Source organism: Larus michahellis, chromosome 9, assembly GCF_964199755.1.
Source record: "Larus michahellis chromosome 9, bLarMic1.1, whole genome shotgun sequence".
Classification (NCBI taxonomy): domain Eukaryota; kingdom Metazoa; phylum Chordata; class Aves; order Charadriiformes; family Laridae; genus Larus; species Larus michahellis.
The window spans coordinates 9162683-9187230 of record NC_133904.1 but is presented as its reverse complement, the minus strand read 5'-3'; the positions used below and the strand labels follow the sequence as shown (position 1 = coordinate 9187230).

The 24548-nt window shown below is 47.7% G+C and overlaps 2 protein-coding genes across 3 annotated transcripts in view; one reads left to right on the top strand and one right to left on the bottom strand.

The window, feature by feature from the left end:
• Positions 1-212: 212 nt before the first annotated feature.
• RLBP1 (retinaldehyde binding protein 1) lies at positions 213-7345 on the top strand. The gene is made up of 8 exons (XM_074600624.1): positions 213-497; positions 1336-1379; positions 1652-1780; positions 2080-2281; positions 3393-3571; positions 4259-4417; positions 5035-5145; positions 5256-7345. Exons 2-8 carry the CDS (start codon positions 1368-1370, stop codon positions 5412-5414), a joined length of 951 nt encoding a protein of 316 aa, XP_074456725.1. The 5' UTR covers positions 213-497; positions 1336-1367; the 3' UTR covers positions 5415-7345.
• Positions 7346-9109: 1764 nt separating this feature from the next.
• ABHD2 (abhydrolase domain containing 2, acylglycerol lipase) overlaps positions 9110-24548 on the bottom strand; it is a 41749-nt gene continuing 26310 nt past the window's right edge. Inside the window, exons 6-11 of one of the 2 annotated variants that reach the window (XM_074599987.1) lie at positions 23997-24180; positions 20218-20310; positions 18416-18526; positions 17110-17179; positions 16348-16432; positions 9110-15319 (exon numbers count right to left, since the gene is read on the bottom strand). In XM_074599987.1, coding sequence (XP_074456088.1) covers positions 15123-15319; positions 16348-16432; positions 17110-17179; positions 18416-18526; positions 20218-20310; positions 23997-24180 — 740 coding nt within the window. In that variant the 3' untranslated portion in view covers positions 9110-15122. The remainder of the gene's footprint in view (positions 15320-16347; positions 16433-17109; positions 17180-18415; positions 18527-20217; positions 20311-23996; positions 24181-24548) is intronic. The other variant, XM_074599988.1, reaches the window with a different exon arrangement.

Below are 24548 nucleotides of genomic sequence, written 5' to 3'. Positions count from 1 at the left end.
CGAACCCTGCCCATGTGGCCAAATTCACAGCGGGACCTTGCCAGGCTTTTCAGGGCAGAAGCCGGGGAAAAGACCTGTCTCGCTCTCCCCGGGGGAGCAGGCCGGGATGGCAGACTGCCCACCGCCTGCCTCTGCCCCTGCTCCGTGCTAATGAGCGAGTTACACAACGAGAAGCTTTTATACTTTGTTAATCGGGTCCGGCATCCCAGCCCGCCCCTCCACGCACGCTCTGGCTGGCCGGGGGAGCCCCGGCTCCCTCCTTCCCTCTCCTCAGCTGCCTTTTGTAATGTTTTAATGGGGTTTCTTGCCTGGGTTGTGCTGACTTAATTACAAAGCTGCAGTGAGTTGATGCCTTGTGACGGTCTAATCCCAACCCGGTGACTCTACAAAGCTTTCGTCCGTCTTTCTTGCTGCTCCACTCCGGCCTCACCATCCGTGCATCCCTCTCGGCCCTGTGCACTTGACCCTCTGCGGACGGTTCAACTTTTCCTCTCCCTGTGAGTATCCGGGACTTTTTCCACTCAAAATAACTACATTGGAGACCATCATCCGTCTCTCCCTTAACTTGGCACCTCCGAGGCTGGGGTTGCTTTTAGTGCCTGGAAAAAGGGGATGCCCGTCCCTTCCTGGGAGCTGGCAGGGAAGGGGATGCCCCTGGGAACTGGTTGAGCTGGACCCAAGCATCCCTCGCGCAACCTGGGCTCAGAGCTGGTGCTACGGCCCGGCAGGGGCAGGGCCAGGCACTGGAGGGAGGATGAAGGCAGGCTTCCTCCTCCTCATGCATAGGAACAAGGTGTTTCACACAGATGGCGTCAGAAAGATGCCGAGAGTCTCACAGTCCAACCGTGCAGCTGGTGATGGGCTTTGGGCTGGAGGAGCAGGGCTCGAGGGTTTGGGAAACACCTTGGGGATAACGGTGTAGTGGAAATAAAAGGCATAAAAGCATGAGCTGCTGCCCACCTGGCCGGAATTGGGGTCTCACCTCTGCCTGTATGACGGTGGTCTGAGATGAAATGGCACAGGGCATCTTCATGGGGTTGGGGATCCCCATGAGATGCCCCCAGTCTCCAATGGAAAGGCAGACCTGGAAGAATGGATGAAGGTGTCAGATGATCGATACCCACATTTTTAAGCTGCTTTCGCAAACACCGCTGGTGTTTCTTAAAGCTGCTCAGCCTCTGGCAGGCAGGCAGAGAAGCAGGGAGAATGCGATGGAGCAGAGGAGGGCTGGGGTGCCCCTTCTTGAGCAAGAGGGGCATGGGATGGGGCACGGGGAGGGGCTGCGAAGGCCATTGGGGATCCCCACTGCTGCTGATTCCTCCTTCCGTCTCCCAGGGTATTGTGGCCAAAGGAGGACAGAGGACAAGATGTCTGCGGTTGTGAGTACTGTCCCCGCGCTGTCCCATCCCCCGGGCTCTGAGCATCCCCTCCCTGCAGCATCGGGATGGGGCAGACCTCATGCACCCCTTTCCCCCCCCAGCAACTCTCTGCCCGTGGCGGGGAGTCTGGGGGTCAATCAACCCTTCCCGCCCCCATTGCACCCCCTCGGCTGCCTGCGTGGAGGCTCTGCCCTTCCCCACGGGGAACCTGTGGTGGGGCAGGGAGTTGGGGGTCTGGCTGGGGAGCCCCTACATCCTCTCCTTGCCCCCAGACGGGCACCTTTCGCATCGTCTCGGAGGAGGAGCAGGCCCTGCGCACCAAGCTGGAGCGCCTCACCACCAAGGACCACGGCCCCGTCTTCGGGAGGTGTGAGAAGATCCCCCCGCACACCCTGCAGAAGGTGAGGGTGGCCGTGGGAACCGGGGGGGCAGGCGCAGATGGGGGATTCTGCTCCTTCTCGGGGGCTGGAGGAGACCCTCGCCGGGCTTTTGTCTTGGTGGGGTGGGATGCACTTACCCCAAAGGGTCTCCAAGCAGGGGACCTGGGTGACCCTGCCCTCCCTGTGCTGGGATGCTGCAAGGGGCATCACTGCACCCCTCCAGCTTTTGGGTGCCTAAATGACCCCTGGAGTGTTTTGGGGTGCACGGGGGTGGAGGGGGGGTCATCACTGAGCCAGGTCCCCTCCCTGCTCCCCACCAGGCAAAGGATGAGCTGAATGAGAAGGAGGAGCAGAGGGAGGTGGCGGTGAAGGCTCTGCGGGAGCTGGTGCAGGAGCGGGCGGGCGGCGAGGAGGTGTGCAAGGCGGTGGCCGAGAAGGTGCAGGGGAAGGACGACGCCTTCTTCCTCCGCTTCATCCGTGCCCGCAAGTTTGACGTCCACAGGGCCTACGACCTGCTGAAAGGTGGGGAGGGGTCCCGGGCTGTGATGCTGGGTGAGGACAGGGGTACACATCCACCAGCAGCTCCCAGTCCTGTGCTGATTCCTTCCAGCCCCTTGGTCTGGGCTGTGTCGGCAGAGTAGGACCCTGGCACGGGAAGGGGATGAGGAGAGAGGATACATAGAAAAAGGCAGGGCTGGGGGCTTGGGATGGAGGGCAAAGCGCTTGGATGGGGAAGGAAATAAATGAGGGTGGTGTCAGGCATCCTGCAATGCCAGGGCAGTCCCATTCCTTGCTGATTTACTGGACAAAATGGAAAAAACCCCATGTTTGGCAGCGGCAGGCTGTTTCATTTGTGCAGCAAACCCAGCTGGTTTGGGCTGCACCCCCTCCATGTATCCCTATGGATACTTGGTGTGCATCCACGACCTATACTCACCCCCTTGTACCCCTGTAAGGAGCTGGTCCTGCACCCGCCCTGATGCTTCTATGCATGGTGCCTGGTGGGCTCAGCACTCCTGGAACCCCCCGAGGGCTAGGGGCAGGTTGGGGGGGCTTGTGGCACCCCCTCCCCTCATTGGGGGTGACCCGTAGGGATGGAGGGGGAGCAGGAGGGCAGCCCAGGGGGTGGCTGCCGGCAGGGACCTGCCTGGCTCCGGCTCCACTCTTCTTTGTGTCAGCTCGGGGGATAATGAGTTGTAATTATCAGCGCTGGCTCCCAGACAGCTGTTTTGTTCGCCCGCATTTTCCCAGGACGAGATTCCTTATTTCGTGCCTGCAGGGTGCCAAGGGAGGGGAGCTGAGGGATGTTACCCAAATGGGGAGGAAGGAGAGAAGAGAAATGAGGGGGAAAATGACTTTATCTGCCCATTGAGGTGTTGGAGAGAAGGCAGGCGTGGGAAGCCCCTGGCATGGGGAGAATAACACTGAGTGTGCTGGGGCCAGGGCTGACCTCCTCTCCCCACCTTTGCTGGAGAAGACCTGACCCATGGGGACTCCGGGCACAACTGGTCTGCAGCTCTTGGGCTCAGGACTGATGTTTTACCATCACTAGCCCACCCCATCTCTGGTGGCTGCCCCAGTGCTGCCCTGGCTTCCCAAGCCATTGTCCTACCTGATTTCTGCCTCTCTCCAGGCTATGTGAACTTCCGCCAGCAGTACCCCGAACTCTTCGACAACCTGACCCCCGAGGCCGTGCGCAGCACCATTGAAGCCGGCTACCCTGGCATCCTGACCAGCAGAGACAAGTACGGCCGGGTGGTGATGCTCTTCAACATCGAGAACTGGGATTACGAGGAGATCACCTTCGATGAGGTCAGCCCAGCCCAGCCGTTACTCCCGGAGCAGAGTGGTCCCACTCCCGGGCTTGTCCTGCTTGGCACACCTGAGCGCAGCATCCCTTACACACATATACGTATGTCCGGCCACAGCCTCCAGCCACTCAGATTGAAGAAAATCTGTAGCCCTTTGAATTTATCCTTCCAGGGAGCCTGTGAGACCATGGTCCATCCCAACGGGTTCCCCTTCCTTCCCCCTGATGTGGTGCAGGCCAAATTCAGGGTGTGCATCCCCCAGCCCAGGTAACACGGGGTGAAGAAAGGCACAACTCCATTAAATCAAGGTGCTTTAGAAACAAGGGATACACAGGGAAGAGGAGAAAACTGAGGCATGGGTCACAGAAAGGGCTTCTTGGCAAAGAGGTCTCCAGGTGTGTAACGCCCAACTTCTTCCAGCTCTTTTTTTTGCTCAGCTCTGAATTTGGTGGCAAGTTATCATTGATCCAGATCGGAAACACACCTGCCTTGAAAGGGGAACCTGGTTGTTGTTGAGCATCCCCTGAAATGCCCTCCCTGTTCTTAAGTCCTGGGGCTGGCTGTGACAAGCAGGCTGGAGTCAAGCAGATCCCGGATAACTCTCCATGGGACCCTTCCTGGGAACCTCCTGGGGTCTATGGGAGGTGAGACCTAATACCAGACCTGTTGTCTCTCCTCTCCACATCAGATCCTTCGTGCCTATTGCGTTATCTTGGAGAAGCTGTTGGAAAACGAAGAGACCCAGATCAATGGGTTCTGCATCATTGAGAACTTCAAGGGCTTCACCATGCAGCAGGCATCAGGGATCAAACCCTCTGAGCTCAAGAAGATGGTGGACATGCTGCAGGTGAGGTGGCAAAGTCTGCGGACAGCAGAGTCAGAGCGGGTCCAGTGGGATCAGAGAGCTCAGGGTAGGGTGAAGGCAGGGCTAGCAGGGTTTGGGATTGCCACCACAGTGGCACCATGAGAAAGCATCGTGGAGAGGCTCTTCCCCATCACACACTCCTTCCCTTGCTGGATAATTGGCTAAATCCTGCAAGAGGGACACTATTTTTCCAGCCCCAGCTCCCTGCCCTCTCAAATGGCCAACGAGAAGTATCCACCACTCCTTGCAGCATCCTGCAGCATGGCCTGGAGGACTTTCCTCACCATCCTCTCAGCCCAGCCCACTCACGGGCATTCCAGGATTTCTGCCCTTGGACCAGAGGCCAAAGACACTTGGCTCTCTCCAGGGAAGGAGGACAGCAGAGATGTAGTCCTTCTCATGGAGTGGGAGCAATGGGAGCACCAGGGAAGCTGAAGAGCCTCCCAACTGGGACAGCTGATCCTGTGTGTCAGAACAAAAAACGGGCCATCACAGAGAGAAGGGGAGATTGGTGAGGGGAGCTGCGGCAGTGCTGGGGTGTCCATTGCTGCCCGCCCAGCTCTGTGTGTAACGACCTGTGTCTGGGTTTGGGATCCTAGGACTCCTTCCCAGCACGATTCAAGGCCGTCCACTTCATCCACCAGCCTTGGTACTTCACCACCACCTACAACGTGGTCAAACCGTTCCTGAAGAGCAAACTGCTGGAGAGGGTGAGTGTGGGAAAGGGACCCGGAGGCAGAGGCCTATCCCTGGGTGAAATAGAGAAGCTGAGAAGAGTTGCCCAGGTCCTCTGCTGAGGGTCGCTCCTGTCTCCCGCCAGGTCTTTGTGCATGGGGAGGAGCTGGAGTCCTTCTACCAGGAGTTCGACGCTGACATCTTGCCAGCAGACTTTGGTGGCAACCTGCCCAAGTACGACGGCAAAGCAACTGCAGAGAAGCTCTTTGGGCCCCGCATCGAGGCTGAAGACACGGCTCTCTAAACCGGGGTCCGCTTCTCTCCCCTGTAAAATAGGATCAGAGGTGGCCCTCTAACCCCAACCACCTCCTTACTGTAGCATTGGTTGAATGACTGCTCGTGACGAGGCGCTCTGGCCGCGTTGCTCCACGCCTGTCCCTCCCCTCCCCAAACCTGGCAGCAGGCTGCCTGGCAGCCCTGTCCCTCCCGGGCAGAGCATCCTTCCCTTGGGAGCCAGCAGAGGAAGCAGGTCACCATCCCTCTCCCGCAGCATGCCCTGGAGCTGCGGTGGGAGGACAAGGAGAGTGTCTGCTCCGGGAAGGGAGGGCTACAGCGAGGGAGAAATAAAGTGTTCAACAGTAGAGCTCCGGGGTCCCTTGTGGCGTGTAGCAAGGAACAGGGGTGCAGCTTTTTGGGCACAGTTGCTGGCTGGTTCTAAGGAGGCCAGGAGCATCAGCACTGTCCCCCCATCATTGACCGCCCTTTGGTACAGGGGCCAAAGAACCAGTCACCTCCATCCTCCCTGCATCCCAGAATGAGTCCCCCCATGTCTGGGCAAGGAGCCCCAGTTATCAGTCATCTGCTCTAACCAAGAAAGAGAAAAGAGCTCAACAGAGGCAAACAAGAACACAACAAGGGGCCCAGGTGGAGCTGGTTCTGCCTAATTCCAGCTCAGCCAGACAGGCAGGCAGGAGGAACAGAGGCTGCAGCAGCAACTAGGACTAGGAGACAGATTTCAACCACAGGATGGTGTAAGACAAGCAGAATATACCCTCCTAAATCCTCCAAAAGCCTCAGCACAGCTGTTTCTCCTAGTACTGCATCATGAGAGGGAGTTTAGTCAGGGAAGCCCCACCAAAAGCCACAATGGCAAACAGAGCCATGCCTGATGCTAACGCCAATTATCCCTTGCTAACGTGGAGTCAGCAGGACCAGGCTGGGGAGGAGGGAGGCAGAAGTAGCTGTGTCCCAGGCAAGGCAGTCTGTTCTGGTTCACGAACCAGGCATCTCCTCCAAGGAGCTGATCAGATACCCGTTTCCAGGCTATCTTCTCCTCCCTTGGCCAGCAGTAGGGCTTGGAGAGGAGCAAGTTGCTGGTCTCTGCCCAGCAGAGAGGTTACCACCTTCTCTATCAACCTGGTCCTGCAGCGTGCCCTGTCCCCCCTCCATCCCTCTCAGCTCTGCAGCTGCACACGGGTGCCTTTCATCAGCCAGAAGATCAGACCCCTACCCGAAGCCAGCCAAGGTGGAGGGTGCTGACAAGAGCTGCATTCATCAGGGCACTGGCTCAGGCTCAAACCAAACAGGACGCCGGCTCCGAAGCTGCGGGGAGGATGGGGCCTGTCTGGGCAGAGGCGACTGGGGTTAAATCTGTTTTCTCCAGCCTCAGCAGCACGTCTGGTCCACGCATGGCGAGTCCTAGCCTGAGGCTGTGGCAGCCTCGTGTGAGAGCCCAGAGGGAGAGCAAAAGGCACCCACTTTTCTGCTGCGTTTGGCTCTTTACTGTGCAGTGCCCTCCATGGGGCCAGGAAGCATTTGGAGCCATCACAAGGAAACCACGTGTGACAACCCTACAACCATCAGGCCAGTGCAAACACAACAGCACAGCTTGCTTGGGAAACAGATCAATTGCAGCTCACTTGTAAAAACAGAGAAAGACAAAAAAAAACCCCCACATGCACAGATGGGAGCACCACAGTGCTGCCTCTGGGATTTGGACTGGGACAGTCACAGCTCTTGGGAGGTCCCTGTGGCTGCTCACCACTGCTGGGACAAATTGTCAGCCAGTAGCCTGCTTTGATGGGGAGACAGAGAAGAGCACAGCAAACAGAGCAGGAGCATGATCCATGCCACCCTCAGCTTCCTCCCAGAGTGTCTCTGACCAAGCCAGGAAGGAGTTTTGTAGTAGATCTAACAGCTAAATCACAATGGCCAATAAACTAGAGATGGCGCCCGAACACTGTCTCCCACAGAGCAATTCTCATTACAGGGGAAGAGCAGCAATGGTCCCGGCCCAGCCCAGCCCCCCTGGCGGCTCACCAGTCCCAGTTACCCTCCACATGTCTCACTTGGGCTGTAGGTAAAAAAACCACACACCTGTGAGCTCTTAGTGTCAGTTGAGTAGTACTTTTGGCAGGACTTTTCTATGCCCTGGGCTCAAAGATGTCAGTGTCCTGGCCGGAGATGCTGTTGTGTGCTTCTTCTGCCAGCAGCTGAAAGATTAGGAAATCCACTCACTCCCAAGTAGGGAAAAATAACAGAAGATGATTTCTGCAGAAATGCATGAGCCAAAAAGCTGTCATCCCAGAGAAGAGTCCTTCTGCATGCTGCGGGACAGGCCACAGCTAAGCCCTGCTTTGGCTCTTGGTCCTGGCACAGCTGTAGGTCTGGCTCTGGAGGATTCCTCAGGCCAGCGACCTAGTGATCCTAGGTGAACCTGGGGGCTGACACAGGACTATCACAATGTGCTCTCATCCACTGGAAAAAGATAGGCCTTCTTCAGTATTTTCAGGGCAGGCATTCAGCTTTTTAAGCTGATGCCATCTCTGTTCTTCACCATAACAACATCAAGGACCTCGCTTGGCCAGAAGACAAAAAGAAACTATGAAAGGCTTGAGCACCCCTAGTGCTTGTGTCACATGCTGCAAAGACAGAGGGAGAAGATAAAGTTACCCCCTGCCCCCACGCCAGCTACCTCCCCAAGTTGGGCCTCAGGGGAAGCTGAGCTGCCAGCTTCTGTCAACTGCCAGGAAAGCCACATGCTCCTTTGCTCAGGAGCCTGCTTGACACCCCACACTTAGCCACCAAGCCCTGTCCCAGCAGATCCCAGAGCCAGGGCAATTGTTAGATGGCTCATATATACAGCAGGAATTGTTAAGACTGACTTCTCCCTAGAGGCCTTCTGTAGCAGCTCAGTCCTTGTTCTGCTCTCTATAACACAACAGAGGCAGGGGAAGGCTCCAGTTGGAGATGACAGTGGTGGCAGGGGCTGGCACACCATGCACGTGTTGTTACATACAGCCCCTGTGCAGTGTTCCCATTTATCTACTTGACACTCACTTCAGCTTTCATGGGCAGCAGAGCCCGGTCTTCAAGAGATGGGGTGCAACAAGTGAAAGGTGAAGACAGCCCCCAACACTGCCACCCCTCTTGTCCTCCCCCTGCCAGAAGTGCGGAAAGAGTGCAAGCTTGAGGTTTCTCCCTCAAAGGAGAGGTTCATTCATGTTTCCTAGAACAATTACGGCCCTCGCATTCACCCTTAGAATAGCCAACTAGTGGATCAAAACGTAGAGGCAACACCAGAGTTCATAAAGAAGGAGTTCTGACAGAAGTTGTCCTGTCTGGAAGCAAGGGATAACAAGCCAACTCCTGCCTTGGTGTATTCCACAGGGATAGAAGGACAGCCCTTCCCCAAGGCAGTCTTGTTTCAGACAGCCCTAGTGAACAGAAACCAACATCTAATACTAATTCACATGTAAGGGCTGGGGCTAAAGGATTCATCGTGTTCCTCCTTTAGGTAATCCAATTCTCATAACTGAGAGAACGTGTTCAGGTATCCAGTTGCATTTTAATCAATATTACCTTGTTGGCCCAATGCGTTCCCACATCAGATGATCCCCTCCCCACTGCAGAGGAAGCAAGTAAGAAGCATGGTTGCTTTGCCTCTCAAGAGTGACAGCTGGACTTCATCACCCAATAATATCACACACAGTCACTACATGTAGCACTGACTTCAATAAGTCCTTTATTTTTAAATAAAGAAATCCCACTGAATCAAAGATAACAAAATTACATTTTGTTTTGCAATGACTTCCATTTTACACCACACAGAAGAACAAAAATTAAAGAAAAAATTCAAAGACACTGTTTTATATATATTTATATATAATTTTAAAGGTAAACATCAGCAGATATAGAAAAATTGCATTGCTAGTTGCAAATCATCTCCCCTGCAGCTGTCAGCTCCAGAGAATCTGACTCAGAACATGGCAGCAAGGAGGATGTCTCAGTATACAAGCTTTTTCAGGGCAGCATTTAGAGATGGTTCCAGAATATAATTTTACTGTGAAAATATTTTCAAATTGGCAAACTGCTCACCAAGAACATCAGAAGTCACTCAGCCTGTTCTAACACAGCTGCATGGGCAAAACAAGAAGGGCACAGGTCTATTCTTCCCGAGATCTCCACAGACGTCTTCATCTTGGGATTTTCAGAGAAAGAGGTTATGCTTTCTTAAGAAGAGTGCCTAGCGATCTGTCACTGGGAATTACAGTCAAGCAACACAATGAGAAAACATGCTCCTTTGGAAAGCTGCTGACTTGGGCTAAGCAGTAGGGTTTAGTTTTATCAAATAAGAGTGGGTTTTGTTTGGCTTTCCCCACCCTCCCCCCAAGACTTCCCAGTTGTCAGGAGCCATGAGAAGGGTCAGCATCCCAGTAGAGCTATAGTGGAGATCCTAGAAAAAGAGTTCTGTATCTAATCAAAGCTCTTGCATGACCACAGATAGACAATGCAAGCTTGTCATTCAGACAGAAGCAAAAAGGCTTTCTGTAGAGACACCTTGTGGGATCTGGCACCTTACTGGCATTGAAACTAACCCGGTTAGGCAAGGCCATTGGGTGAGATGGAAAGAAAGTCTTTAACCAACAAATGATGCAGGGTTGGAGCTTTTGGAGAGTTATCAGATAGATTTGGAAAAAAAGCTGTTCAACACCAGCAGAGCCAACCTGATAAATGCTGCCCTGGATTGCAGTGTTTGTGTCCACTGGTTAACCAGCAAAACCAAGAATACAGATGTTCAGGATAACATTAGAAACCCTTCTACAATAGCATGGAAAGCTGGCAATTGCTTTGCCTCCCCCAACAGCTGAGAAAGTCCAGGTCAACATAACACATACTCCCAGCGACAAAAGGGGTACAGTTACAAGGCACCCCTCCCATGGGCTGGTGTTGCTCTGAGGCATTCTAACCTTGGTGAAAACTCAGAAAGTCCTCACACCAAGAAGGGCCATTTGCTTTTCACCTAGAAGCCATGAAGGAGACACTGCTTTGAATCACTGTGGCTCTGGGACATACCCAACCAACAGACTCATCTAAGGAGTAAGGACACATGGAGCATGACTCAAGCCAGAAACAAGATACTCTTCACAACGAGTTACTTATACATGCAGCACAAGGCAAGAGCCTTTTCTGGTCTCTTAGAAAAAGGCTGTGAAGAATTTCTATAAGCTTTGGACAGGCATAGTATTTCTAGAAAAAAAACTTGGAATCAATCCAGGTGACTAAACTGTTTGGCAATTAAATCCTGAAGTTGTTACTCTCTGCTCTTTATTTTGAGATGTAGTCACTTAAGCAACCTACCTCCAGCTCTGCTGCTGGAGAGTTAATAGACACAAGAACTTTGGGATTGTAAGGTGACAAGTCACCTATTAAGCAAAGCAAACCCTCCTATGACTCAATCCCTACTGCTAGAGGAGCAGAGAGCTGAAAATCATCCACTGCTTATATATGTTGTTATTTTAAGCCTTGAAAAAGGCTAGCTAGTTGTAGGCTGCCCACAAAGTTCCTTTAAGTCAGCACACGCTTGTACATCGCCAGAGCTGCCTCACTACCTAGTGTCTGAAAATTCACTTACTAAAAGTGAAATTCACTTACTAAAAGAGCCCCAAAAGCTCTGACAGATCTGTTACTGAAGTCTCTAGATATGCTGATGTCAAAGGAGGAGGAGAAAAAGGGCAAGGCACCACGTGTCAAAGGGCTGTGGTCTAGGAACTTGTGACAGACCCAGGACAGATGACACACAGCTCAGCCAAATTCAGTACTGGAGCTAATAGTTCCCAACATCTTTGCTTAATGCCCCATCTTTGTAACCTATATCTTCATGAACAGGAACTGCAGAAAAACGCTCAGGAAAGAGACTGCAGGGAAGTTCAAGTGTCTGTCTTTACAGTGCAACTACAACACTGCCAGACCCATCTGAAAACACCTTCAATTTAGAAGCTAATCCAGGGACCGTTAAAAACGCTGGCAGATCTGATCTAAGTTCCTCATGTTCACTAAGAGCAAGTCCCAGTGCTCACCCACAATCTTCAGGTCTCTCCAGACACTGACAAAGGCGATGGTTGGACCAGCCTAACCATCAAAGAGTAATAGTTCTGCAACTTTCTATCCAATTGAGAGAGTCCTTGGGGTTTATGACAAAGTGCTACTTACATCCAATGAGGAGAAAGATGTGTGTATGTATACCACATGAGACTACCTGTGGAAGAGCTCTGCTAATGGTTTTTCTAATCCCAGTCTGAAACTAAAGAGAGCACACGACAGAGTCATTGTGCTGTAATCTTGAGCTGCACTATCAGGCTACTGTAATAATCTACAAGTGCACACTTCAGCAGCCTCATGTGTCTTGACAAGACATGAAAAAGATGACTTCACCTCTAAGACTCAAAAAAAAATTCAGACTGCATTTAAGATTGAGTTCACTGGGCAAATAAAGGCCACCCGCCCACATCACAAGACTAGTATTGCCTTATTTTGGGAGAAGAGTATTTCAGATTAGGACTGGACAAAGTCCATGCATCTCGGGGTACTGACACTAGGTATCAGCAGCTTAAGCTTTCTCCTCTCCCACTTTCCTAAGATATCTTTAGGCTACTGCTGCAAGTCTGACACCACAAGTCTTGCTTTGAAAGCGGCATCAAGTTGCTGGGCACGATGAAGAGAATAGTTCCTTTTCCCACTGCTTCCACCTATAACAAGCTTAGTAAGCTGAACCTCAGGCTCCAGAAACAAGCCATGACAAAAGCTCTTCTTCCTCCAAGAGACTAGAATTAGTTGGTCAAGTCACAAGTGGTTGGAACAGCTGCAGATGCAAGTGCAAAAACAGGTCAAAGGAACAAGACAGAGACCCATATTACTTCTGTAGTTAAGAGTTTCAGAAAGTCCACAGCACTGGTAATTCTGAAGTACAAAGGCCTGGGTTGCAGGGCAGGAAGGAGTATCCCTCAAAAAGACCCTCCAACTTTAAAGAAAAGAAATTTGATTAGACAAAGCTACAGCTCTTGCTGCTTTGAGAATTGCCCAGTCGCTCACCTCATTCTAGGAGACTGGCTTAAAATTGGGACTTTGATTGACTGGACATCTACTGTAGTAAAATCAGTTTTTTCAAACTTGCTTTGCCTCAACATTAACCTTTCCAGACAGTACCCAGTCATTTCTTAGCCTTCTGCCAGTCTGGGGTCCTGGGGAGGAATGCAGAGCTTCAGTCACTTTTGGAACTGGGCAGAGCATCCCTGCTTTTGATAAGGCTTTCAAGTTGAGGAAGGCAGATATTTTGCTCTCAAAGGAGGTCAGATGCGCACTGACCTTTCTTTCATAGGTATCCACATGTTGGGTCATATGACGGGCCCTTCACCTCAACAGTGGTATTGGTACCAAGGACAACTTCTGTTCCTCTAGAGCTGTCTGAAGCTGATACTCAGCACAGTAAAGCTGGACTGAGGAAGGACCCATGAAGCACGGGAAGGGCAGTTTTGTTTCCTCAAGGCAGACAGCCATGGACCTGTGTAAGCTAAGCTGTAGTATACTATGAAAGTTGAAACGCTTTTAAAGTTGTAACTCACTGGAGATAAAAACCATATCCCACACACACCTAAATTTATACCGTATCTATTTGATGTGTACAAGTGTTGTTTACACTCCACTTCTGTTGAAGTGAGAAAATATTTAAGTCATATCCAATGAATATTACATGAACAGCTACTTAAGCAAAAATCTGAAGTGTCTTTTATGACAGATTTTAGCGATATACAGATGCAGTATGAATACGAGGATAACAGAGACAAGATCTCCATCAACTAAGAATACCCTTGCTAACTGATGCCCTAAAATAGTTCTTAAGGAACAGCCACAAGCATGGCCAAGTCTTGCTATAGCTTTACTTGGTAACATCTTTACTTTGAAGAAAAAAGGAAACCTGGATTTACTAACAAGGAGAATGTGCACATATCCACAGTTCATTGTAACAGGCCAAGGTGTCTGGCCTAAGGCAAATGAAAGGAATTTCCTGATATGATAACGCACCTTTGCTACAATAGTTAATTATTGCTTTATTAAAACAAAAACCCATCTCTCCAACCTACTGAAGTTCACGGACAGGGCAGTCCAGAAGGCTTGTTCCCCTATATTACCAGACTGAAGTCTTGCAGCTTGTTTCATCCTTAAGCTATAAACTAAAGTGCCTGGAACACAGACCAAGGCTGAAGCAATAAAGTGCTAATTGATGTGGGAAGTGTGACAGGAAAAGAACTTCACTGACACTGTGATAGAGAAGTCTGAAGGATGGATTAATGAGACTACAATATTGACAGAACAAGCAGTAAAAAAAAGATTCTGACCACAAAGTTTCAGTCTCCAGATTGTCATGGGACAGCTCTCCTTCCAGGGGATAGACTAGAGTCTTCAATAACCATCTTGGCAGAGACCATAACAACCACTTGAGGGAAAAGCACAAGTGAGTATGCATCTTTCCTGCAAAAAAGCTTTCGCACTTCACACATTAAAACTAGAAGAGAATGTCTGGGTGTGGAAAAGGACTTCAAGCGAGGAAGAGCTCAGTGTCTTACTGGAGCCAGTAAGCCTACAGTGCTTACATAGATACGGAAGTAGTTAGCCATGCAAAGATATCATTTCAGTTGCACAGGGCTAGAGGCATACAGGTCCCCACCAACTGTAAGGCAAGTCATGCGTCTGAAAACCATCTGATGCCTTGAAAGCTAAGGGGAAGAATTTTGGTATGATTTACCCTGACATAAGGGGAGTAAGTCTAAATAGATACCTCCCCCCTGCGCCAACAAATTAATCCCTAACAGAGTACATAATTTGCTATTAAATATTCTTAGAAACAGATTGAGCTCACAAAGATCCTGTAGATCCTTAATCACTGGTTTCTGTCCGGAAGCCAGAGCCAGCTTTAAAAAGCCCTGGGTCAAACAAAAAAATCCAGTACTGAAAAGATGACTACAATTAAAAAGAGGCAAAGATGCCAAGAAAGTGACTGATCTGGTCTTGGTGCGAGAACATGTTTACATAGAAACATTAACTGATATCGCCAGCCTGCAGCTGTACTCAAGAGTCTCAGCACAAAGACACCCCAATCCACAGATAGCTGAAGCATGGAAAAGTTAAGTATTTTTCAACTAATTTGCTTGTGTAAGTGCATTCCTAGGAACTAAAAGGCTTCCCTTGAGATGGTGCAAGGCTGGAACTCCACTTACAGTCAAGCATCTGTTTTTCCAAGCCACATTTTAGTGGCTTACAAGCCTGAACCACTCACTGGCTTGTGGCTTGGTACAGGGTTTTTGCAGCACCGGGACAGAGGAGAACAGAATCATAGTCACCCTGTCATCTTCATCTAAACAAAAGCTGCAGATCAAGTTTTTGACCTGCTTTATTAAAGTAACCAGTCTTTAGCTCAATAACCTTGTAACAAGTCACAGTCAGCAACCTAATTCTTCAAGCAGAGTAGTAAGTTACAGACCCAAGCAGCTATATACGCAAAGATGCTCTGACCAGATATTAACCTCTCCTTTAATTCCAACTTCGGAAGAAAATATTGTGATCAAACACCAGCCATAGGATATCAAGGAGAATGGAAACCTGAAGCAGCAGGTGAGAGAACAAGATGTTCCCAAAGGGGGAGATATATTGAAGCGATCCAGAGTCTTTGGGTCAATTACTCCTGGCCAGATACAGGCTGCTCTGTATCCGAGCAGTGAGACTTTGTCTTCTCCCACTGGCAGATGGCATTGGCATACTGTACCACAAGCTTATCCATCCAGGTAAGAGGTTCCGGGAATAGTACAGACCCCTCAAAAAATCCCAGGTGACCTCCATGAAGGGGCAGCACATGCATGACATTTTCCCTTTTCTCTGTAAAAGAAAAGGAGGCAGAAAATTCCAGGAGGTTAACATCTTGGTGATAATCAACTCTACCCTCAGCATAACATCTGAGCCAAAGGAGCAATCATACACAGGAAGTAGAAATGCACTGACAAAGGCCACGGCTACTTTGAAGTCTAAAGCACAGAACAAGACAGTCTGGAGGAACCAATCCCAGTTAGTACAAGGTGGTTGCCCAAAAAATGCTGCTGGGCCCTTATGAGCCCTTACAGCAATATCTGTATTGCCATAATAATGCTCATTCTTTAATGAACAAGCATCTTTAACTCACATACACTGGAACTAGGACTGTTAGCATCATATCGAGCTGCATAAGCTCTGACAGTACATCAGCCACCTTGTTCCATGTATAGCGAGAAAATCCCTGTGCTTCCTTCTGTCTGGAAACAGCTGTGGATAAATTCTCTGCTCACAGCTCTCAACCAGGAAAAGAATGAACCCTGCTTCCCTCCCTGTGCACCCAGTATCTGTGTGACAAAGCAGCAGCCAGCTCCCTCCTCTGAGCTCTAAAGGTAATTTGCCTTTTTTGTTTTCCTTGGTTGAAGATAGACAGCTTGCAGAACACCTTTCCTAGTCCAGTACCAAGTAACACAGCCATGCACGTGTCCTGCTGTCATCAGCAAAGGGGGCTGTTCATCTGTACTGGATCAAGACTATCACTGTAATAGCCCACTTTTCCACTAAATCCCAGTGAGGAATGAAGACAGGAGGAAGCATTTTTCTATTCAAGAATGTAGCCTGAGTGTAACCTGCTGGCTATCAACATAAGCCAAAACAGCAGAAGGTGCCTGAAAGGACTCAAGTTCTTCCCGCTCAAGGTTAGCCTTGTTACTTCTAGCAACTGGTGATTTAAAGAGGCTTATTACACCTCCCACAGGATTACAGGTGTAAAAAAGCAGCTTGACTTACTTCCTAAGTCATGGATCATGATATATGATATGATATGGAGGCTGCAGGTACACGAATATGCACAGCTGGAGGAGACTGTTTCAACATACCTGAAAGAGCTCTTGGAATTGATAGAAGACTCTCATGCACAAGAGGGTCATCAGCAGCATTAACCAACAGAAGAGGAACATAGATCTGCATGAAGAAATATGTCAGGAAAGAAAAAAAAACACACCAGTCTACCAACTGTAAAAGCATGTTAGCTTAACTCAATTAAGACATCTTATTTCAAAGTTGCCCTGTACCTAGAGAAGCATCAGAAAAGCAGAAAGAGTAAAAAATTAAGACTGGGGGCTTTTCACGAATTAATTACTCCGCAGCACTTTTTTTTTACTCAATTGTATGAAAGGGGCAGAGATGCATCAGAGCAAATACAGACTGAGTCACAGATCTTCCCCATTCTCAGAATTCAAATAGTTACACCCTTTCTTGCTCTGCATTGCTTTGCACATGAGACAGCTAGTGCCAGCTGTTATGGACACCTTGGTTAAAGTCCAGGAAACTCCCTTGGAACGTCTCCATCCTCTGGCTCAGTAGATCAAGGAGAAATTAATCTTCCAGTTCTACTTTTGAAAAACTTTGTTCTGCTAAGCATCTGCCTGACAGATAGCATCCTGATTCTCATCCATACTATCTATTAAGCCTTTCTTCCTTGAAACTGCAGGGTCTATTCCACCACCCATTTTCCACCTTGTCCTCATACATTCAGAACAGTTCAGCTGAATGCTGAAAATCTATATGATATCTGTAACACTTGGGTGCTACTACCTGTCAGAGTTATAAGCTCTTAAGAGCCTAGAGCAAGAGCTTACCCTGTGCAAGTAATGCAGGCAGCTTTCTTCTTCATAGTATTCCTTCAGGGAACTGTAGCCATGGAATTTCCTGAAATAGAGAAGACTGTCATTGCAATCATCTGCTTCTAGTACTCATATGACTTACTTTCAAGCAGAGATAGGAACGATGCCTCAGTTTTCACAGACGATGCTTTTTTCCTACCCAGTGGCTCTGCAAAACTCACCTTTGGCAGCACATCCCTTTATGCTTTCTGTGCCTAATCAAACATTGTCAGCAAGTTAAACACACAAGCTGAAGTCCAGCAGCCTTCAGAGCATTTCTTTTAAAGTATCCCACTTCACTGAAGTAATTGTACATATGGAAGAAAGAGTTATGATTTTGTTCGTATTTACCTGAAAGCCTTTTCAAATACAAACCCACAACAGTTTATGAACCTCAAACATACTGGACAGAGCCTGTCTGCCAGCCACCCAGAATTCACTGTCGTTCCAGTTCTTCGCCAAATCCTCAGCACTCCATCCCATACCAAGAATTCACTAAGCCTACACTCAAGTGCCCTTTTTTTTTTGTTGATATAAGAGACAACATAGCTGTTGGCCCAAACTAGGAAGGCTTCAGAGACGATGGACAAGGAGGGAGATTTCCCTAGGAATGGCTTTTAAGAAGCAGCCAACAATACTCCCAGTCTGCCAGAAGTGTTATAGCTGTATAGCCCACAGTTTACAGCTTCATTTTGGAAAGGTGTCAATGCCTGATACTGAACGTGCCACGATATGAACACTGCCACTGAAGAGAGTGCTATGTTGTTTTCAAGGACACAGGCAGTAACAGGCTACTGCTAAATAAAGCAGAGAGCTTAATTCAGGTGTTATTAAGTTAAGTTATTAAGTTAAAAAGGTTGCATTATCACAGCTAACCCTAATATTTATTGAGAAGACAGCAGTATTTTTTGGGGAGAATGTTTGTTTGTTTTTCTTCTTCAAAATTCAAGCAGGGCTAAGGATATTCACGAGCAGTTCCGAGCTGCTTTCTACATTCCATACTGTTTTTTGCTAGAACTGGCCTCTTCCTACCTTATTAAAGGCTGAAGGTTCAGATGTTACTGATAAATAAATGCCTCCTGGATGATTTTGCAGAAGCTGTGACTATAAATAGTAAGTTTTTTTTTTCTATTAAGTTTTATTTAATGTGAAGGCAAGGAAGAATTTGAGGCTGTCAGCCCTGTATTTCAGCAGATTCCTAGAGCCACAGGAAGGAGCATGCAAGAGCAACACTTGAAAGAGAAAGTACTTTCAGAGTTCTCCAGAGGATCAGAGATCATACCTCATAACGTTATCATCAATCTGCATAAGGGATGTTGCTGTATAGAGTTTGCTCAGGTCAGCATCTGACAAGCTTTGTGGCTTCTTCATGTTATCTCCAAAAAGAACTTGCCTGAAAAAGTAACATTGAGAAAAACATCCAAATAACACAAAAAGGGCAGCAAAGCCACAACCTGTTCAAGGACAACTGAGTTTACCAAGTCTGACAAGATAAAACTAGAAGTGGGCTATGTATATACAAGGCTTTCTTGGGAACAAGCACAACTTATCTGTCCACCTCCTGTTGCAGCAAGGCATAACAGAAACCCTATTAGCCTCTTCACAGAAAAAAACAAGTTTTCCTGTTATACAGAAAAACTGCATGAGGGGCCTCTAAAAAGAATCTTCCCAGACGAGACAGCACTAATGGTATTTGGAACAGAGGCTGCGTGTTAGAGGGAGGGTCCTTTGGCCTCAGACCAAACCCATGGGTGGCTTGGGTGAGACCACTAGCAGTCTGGGGCATAGCATCTCCTTCACCATCTGGTCCTACAGTCTCCCCAACGCAGATATTAGGTTAGCTCACACAGCAGAAATTACTTGGGGCATTACCTTAGCAGAAAGCTATTTACTATGGACACTTGTCATAATTAGTTGTTGCCCTCAGGAGAGGATGTGTTTCTTTACCAGAACAAACAGAACAAAAGCCACAAGTTGGAAAGGGATTTTTATTCCCTTTCAGAGGCAGCTGCAGGGTAGAGTAGGAGGGAGGCTAGGTTTGATTTGGGGGAGTTGCCTTAGAGCACAAGTGATTATGGAAAAAAAGTTTAACAGACTTGCCTTCAAGCCAGCACTGGCTTTTTCTGGGTTATGAATGTAAGTACCTTTTAATTGGGGCTTGCCTAACTTCACGTTAAATTTGGTCAAGTTGTGTAAATATTTGTCAATCTGGAATGAATTATGCAGATCACCCTACATGTCAGCTGCCCTAATTCCTTCTACAAGTGTTTCATACTGCACAGGAATATAAACAATGAACCAGAAGTCTGCAAGTGACACATGCTCTTAATTGGAACAGGTCTTAGATATTCCCCTCCTTTTCCCTTGAGTCAGGCAACTTCAAATATACACAGATGAGGTACTTACACATTTACTGCCCTAGAAAGAAGTACCCAGAGAACCTTTTGGTGGAGAAAACAACAATATTGAGCGTGTCACCTGTTTAACACACACATTCCTTTGTTATATGAGAGCCACTGATCAGAACCGAAGCACAGGGATCCTACAAGTACACCTGCACTCCAGGAAGAGTAACACTAAGTATTTTGCTAGCTACATGCTCTATTCTAGAGGAACAGCTAGAAGCCAGAGCTACAGATTGACTATTTGCTTATTTGATAAAAGCAGCCCCATACAGCAGATCTTGAAGATTAGTCCTACCTCAGGTAGGCGGCAGAACAAGAGGCTCCTTGAATAGGGAATTCTTTGGCTAGAAGTGAAACAGATGCAGAATACTCCACTTTGAAGTCTAATTGCAATGTTTTCCTGTGCGCATCTTGTTTATTCATTACACAAGTTTCCTCAGAAGGCAAAGAGACAAAGCCTGCTTTCTTCTAAAAAGATGACCAAAACTTATTTGTATATTTTACAGCATATGAATGAGATTGACATGGGCTCCCCTTCTCTATTGGTTCATCTAAAGACCACTGAGCAAGGAACTGGTGCATAATCTTTCAGGAATCCTATTTTAAAGGACTGAGAAGACAAATCCAATATTACAATTAACCAATCAATACTATGAGTTTAAGTGATGTACTGCAGTACCTGTGAGAAAGGATGATCTTTTTCATGTTGTCTGCCATGAGGAAGTTATAAAATCTTCTACATTGATCCCACTGCATGAAGGTTTCCTGTGCCCTGAAAAAAACAAAAGCCAAACAGTGCAGAACAATTAAAGCTATTAATGGAGATCTTGAAAGACCAGATTAATACATTGTAACACCTCATGGCAGCCTGGAGGCTATGTAAACAAGTATCCAAGCCTTCCCTGACACAGCTTAACCTTTTCCAGGAAATTACTTCCATTTTGATGAAGTTTGGTAGTATCAGAAAACAGATCTGCAGTCTTATTTTGCAGAATGCAATTAGCAGTTTTGATCAGAGCATTTAAGTGCCATCAATCAGGACCTGCAACACCGACAAGAGGATTTTAGTCTCCCTTTGTGTAAGTTGAATGTAATTTACCTAATGGGACTACCAAGGAAAGAACTAAAACCTGTTGCTGAACAAAATGTTGTCTGCTTGTGTATAGAGCTCTGCAGAGGAATAATTTGTGCAGATGTTTGCAATAGGTACAGACACTATTATTGTTTTAGCTTCATTGGCAGGAACTGCAGGAATAAATATTAGTTGCAGCTGCAAGTGGCATCTGAGTTGAAGTCTTTACCTATTCTCCAAGCAGAACAGCACTTCACAGCTTATCTGTTGTTAAAACAGAATTAAAAGTCATCCAGATTTCTGTGAGCTCTGCCAGATACCAGCACTCCTTTGCTATGCAGGGTCATGAGCAGGTTACAGCTTTACTCTTAGCAGGATTTGCTGTTACTGAGGAAACACACTATCATTTACTGAGCAACACAAGAATGCGGGGAGCAGTGACAGCTACTGAAGTACTCCTACCGTTTAAACATTAACATACCATAAGAACTACAGCATATTTAGCATGACCTCCCAAGCCACAGCCTGCAAGTCCCCTACCAGAGCAAAAGCAAGCTATGTTTTCTTGTAGTAAGCCAAGCTGGAATATGGAATTTTTTTAAAAAAACTTCTGTATTTTTTGTCTATCCAGACCATACCTACCATGTCTATGCCAGAGCAGAGGAATGAAGGAAGACAGGAAGATGCACACTTCTGTCTTCACAAAAGATTTTCCAAGCAAACCTATTAAGTTACTACAAGACATTTGAAGTTAAAGCTACTACATTTCCCTGCAGTTCCTGTGGTGTACAGTAGTACTCCTAATATGAAGACCTGCAAGCACTGAAAAAAAAAAAAAAAAGAAGGCAGCTTCCAGTATTTTGAGGACTGCACAGGTTTCAAAGCCGAGGTCTCTCACCACAGCCTGTAGCTATGGTGAAGATGCATTCCACGAGATCAAGAAGCAGAATCAGGCCTGTGCAGGCAGAGATTAAGGAATAAGGAGCCATGTCCCTATTTAGCCTCAGGGAACACATTCCCCAGAGTCTGTGTTAATTCATTAAACTAAGAGTCTCACATTCTTCTAGTAGATCCTACTATTGATGTTACTTTATTATGCCCAGGTATGGGGCTCATGCTTAATGCTCTGGAAAGTCTTTCATATTTCAGATCCCTGGTTCACCTTGCTCACCAGCACTTTTCCTTTACTTCCTAAAGTTATTTGGAGGATAAAGGCTGTACAAGCTAACACAAAAAGAAAGTGGATTTGTAAACTAACTGGTCATATCTACCAGGGTAATCCACTTTCACATAGCCCAGAGGGATGAGGCTAGTTATTTTAGCCTACCAGACCAAGCCCAGGAAGGCTAAGGCTTAACCATTCCACCTGGAGGTGCTTTGTACCTTCTCCCCCCCACTACTGTAACCAGGCCACAAGGCCCTCCCTATCCTGTCTCTTGCTTAGTAGATATTTATTGGTGTTGCTTTCCCCTTGCTCTTCAGCTAATTAGCATTTACAGCAGAAGTAGATATTAGGTAGGGAGACACAAGATGTGAAAAGCCATCCTGCTCGTTGCCTAGTAATACATAGCAGATGTTTTGAGACTGGAGATTTGCTAGATGTTCACCCAGCAGGTGGAGTCAAGAGCTCAGTAATCCACACAACCCACTGAAGACCTGCATTAAACTCAGACAAGCAGCTGTTCTTTTTCCACACAAATATCCAAGTGGAGTATTGTTAAACAGGTTGTCCTTGCCCTGCTATTCTACCAGCACATCATGACATACTCCTACAGAAATCAGCTTAGGGAACAGCATTACTCACAACATCATTTTGGAGACCAGAAATACAATATTGCATAATTGCAGAAGATGAACCAAGTGGACAGCAGCCAGATGTGATCCTTGCAAACCCCATCTGATGGTTGCAATTGAGGAGCTGGCTTCAAAAGGATGCCTTGTGCTCCACACCAGAACCCCAAGACAACTAAGCACATTTTACTTGAAAAGGAACAGAAGAACCTGTTCCAATTCTGTTCCAATTTTAAAGGTGTGAACTCAACAGGACGTAGCAGTAGATTATACACACTTTTAGCAGTAGGCATATCTGACCTCAAAAGGGATTTGGTATGCTGGAATATTATTGACATGCATATCAAGCTTTTAGTCATATCTTAATGCTTCCAGAAAAGTTTCTTACTTTCACCTGTAAGAGCTTAACTCATAAAAGGTATCTTCAGATTGCCTAATATTAAACTGGTCCCTATACAGGCAGGGCATCAGCAGCATGAAGAGTTCCAGCTACCTTGATCAGACTGGGAGGCCAAATTACATAGCAAGCCCCTCACAGGGCTGCCATAGCTTCACCACTTTTATCTGCCCAAAGGATCTTGACCCAAATACCCTAGTCTCAACAGCCCCTTTTGCCTTTCAAAGGCTCTCAGGGCTCAAAAGTGCAGTTAAGATACTGTAAAGTCAGCTACACCTTAGTACTTGTCCATATGTCCAGACAGTAAAAACTGAAAGCAGTGGCTTAGCCACTTGCACTGTTTTAATCTTAACTGTGCATACATGGGAAGTTACAGCACATTAGTTGAGCCATCAGTTTTCAACCAGTAGTGCTGCACCCAGATCCTCCATCGGTAAACGCAAGTGTTAGCACTAGGTGGAGCTGTTACAGCTCGTGTGAAGTGCCACAGCCTTGACTTCCAGGTGGGGAAACCACAGGTTAACATTTTAGACAGACTTTAGGGCTAAGCCTTCTCCTTCCCACCTTGCAAATTGCATAGAGTGGTTGCAAGTGCCTCTCCATCTCCTAACCAGCCCACAGCACTGTTTCAGTGACACACACTAAGCGGGGAGCATGGACTGACAGTGTATGAGCTGTGTCTCTTTTTCCAGTCTCCCCAGGTAACAGCTGCCAGATGAAACTGCACACTGAAGCCAGAAAAGCTATTATGAACGAAGGGATACTTCTCAGAGTGAGGAGAAAGTGTAACCTATTGCTTGAAAACCTGGCATCATCTCAGTAGTCTGTCATGCTGCCCAGCCTGCCTGGTTAATTATACCAGGATTGCACAGGTGATGCCTCCTCTTAGGATGCTGTAGTAATGAGACAGAGTCAGGGCAGCTCACACACACAGACTAGACGCTGCCAGCATGTACCTGGCCAGGTACAGAAAACTTATTTGCATTGTTGACAGAAAGCTTATTTGTGCTGCCAAATCAACAAACCTTTGGCTGCTCCTTCAGGAAGGTGGCATCCTGCGTGCTGCAGTCTGTCAGGCCAGTTCAAGGCAAGGGATGCAACACGCTCTTCACCTTGCCCTTCCACACACACCCTGCCAAAGATGTGCCCCATCTTGCACCCCCAGAGGAGACCAGTGTGGAGAAGTCTCTAGACCTACCTTAGTGCACTGTAGCCCTGGCACACGCTCACACAGCACAGGACACGCTCCTGGTTGGCCTGACTCTCTCCCAGGTATTTGCACACAATGTTTCCGCCCAGGCTGAAGCCCACGACAACCAGCTGGGTCTGAGGGTAGGTCTTCTTGATGTAATTAACCATGGCACCAAATTCCCAAGTGCAACCTAAAAATAAGGACAAAGTCAAGAATCATCTTCTAACCTACCTAGATTCCCATTCCAACCTTCAGTTGCATGCTTTAAGTTCAGCTTCTTACCCTTTCTGACTTTTCAATAACCTTAAGGTTTTAAGAGCTCTGATTCACACATGTGTTCGTGTATCTGTTTTATGAGTCCTGTGGACCTTAGCTCATGCCTAATTCTGACAGAGTGCCAAAGTAAAATGAAATTAACTTGCTTAAAAGTCATGGCAACAGCTAATCTGACAATCCAAACTGTTCTTTCTAAAGCAGCTTGAAGAGTCCAACAACTCTGGCCTTGACATTACTATTTAAGAACAGCACACATCACAGAATCTTCATGGTTGGAAAGGA

Bases quoted from the DNA above. Each gene is read 5' to 3' on its own strand.
- RLBP1 (XM_074600624.1), top strand. The intron at 1,781-2,079 runs GTGAGGGTGGCC...GCTCCCCACCAG, and splicing joins CCCCGCACACCCTGCAGAAG to GCAAAGGATGAGCTGAATGA. The intron at 5,146-5,255 runs GTGAGTGTGGGA...GTCTCCCGCCAG, and splicing joins AGAGCAAACTGCTGGAGAGG to GTCTTTGTGCATGGGGAGGA.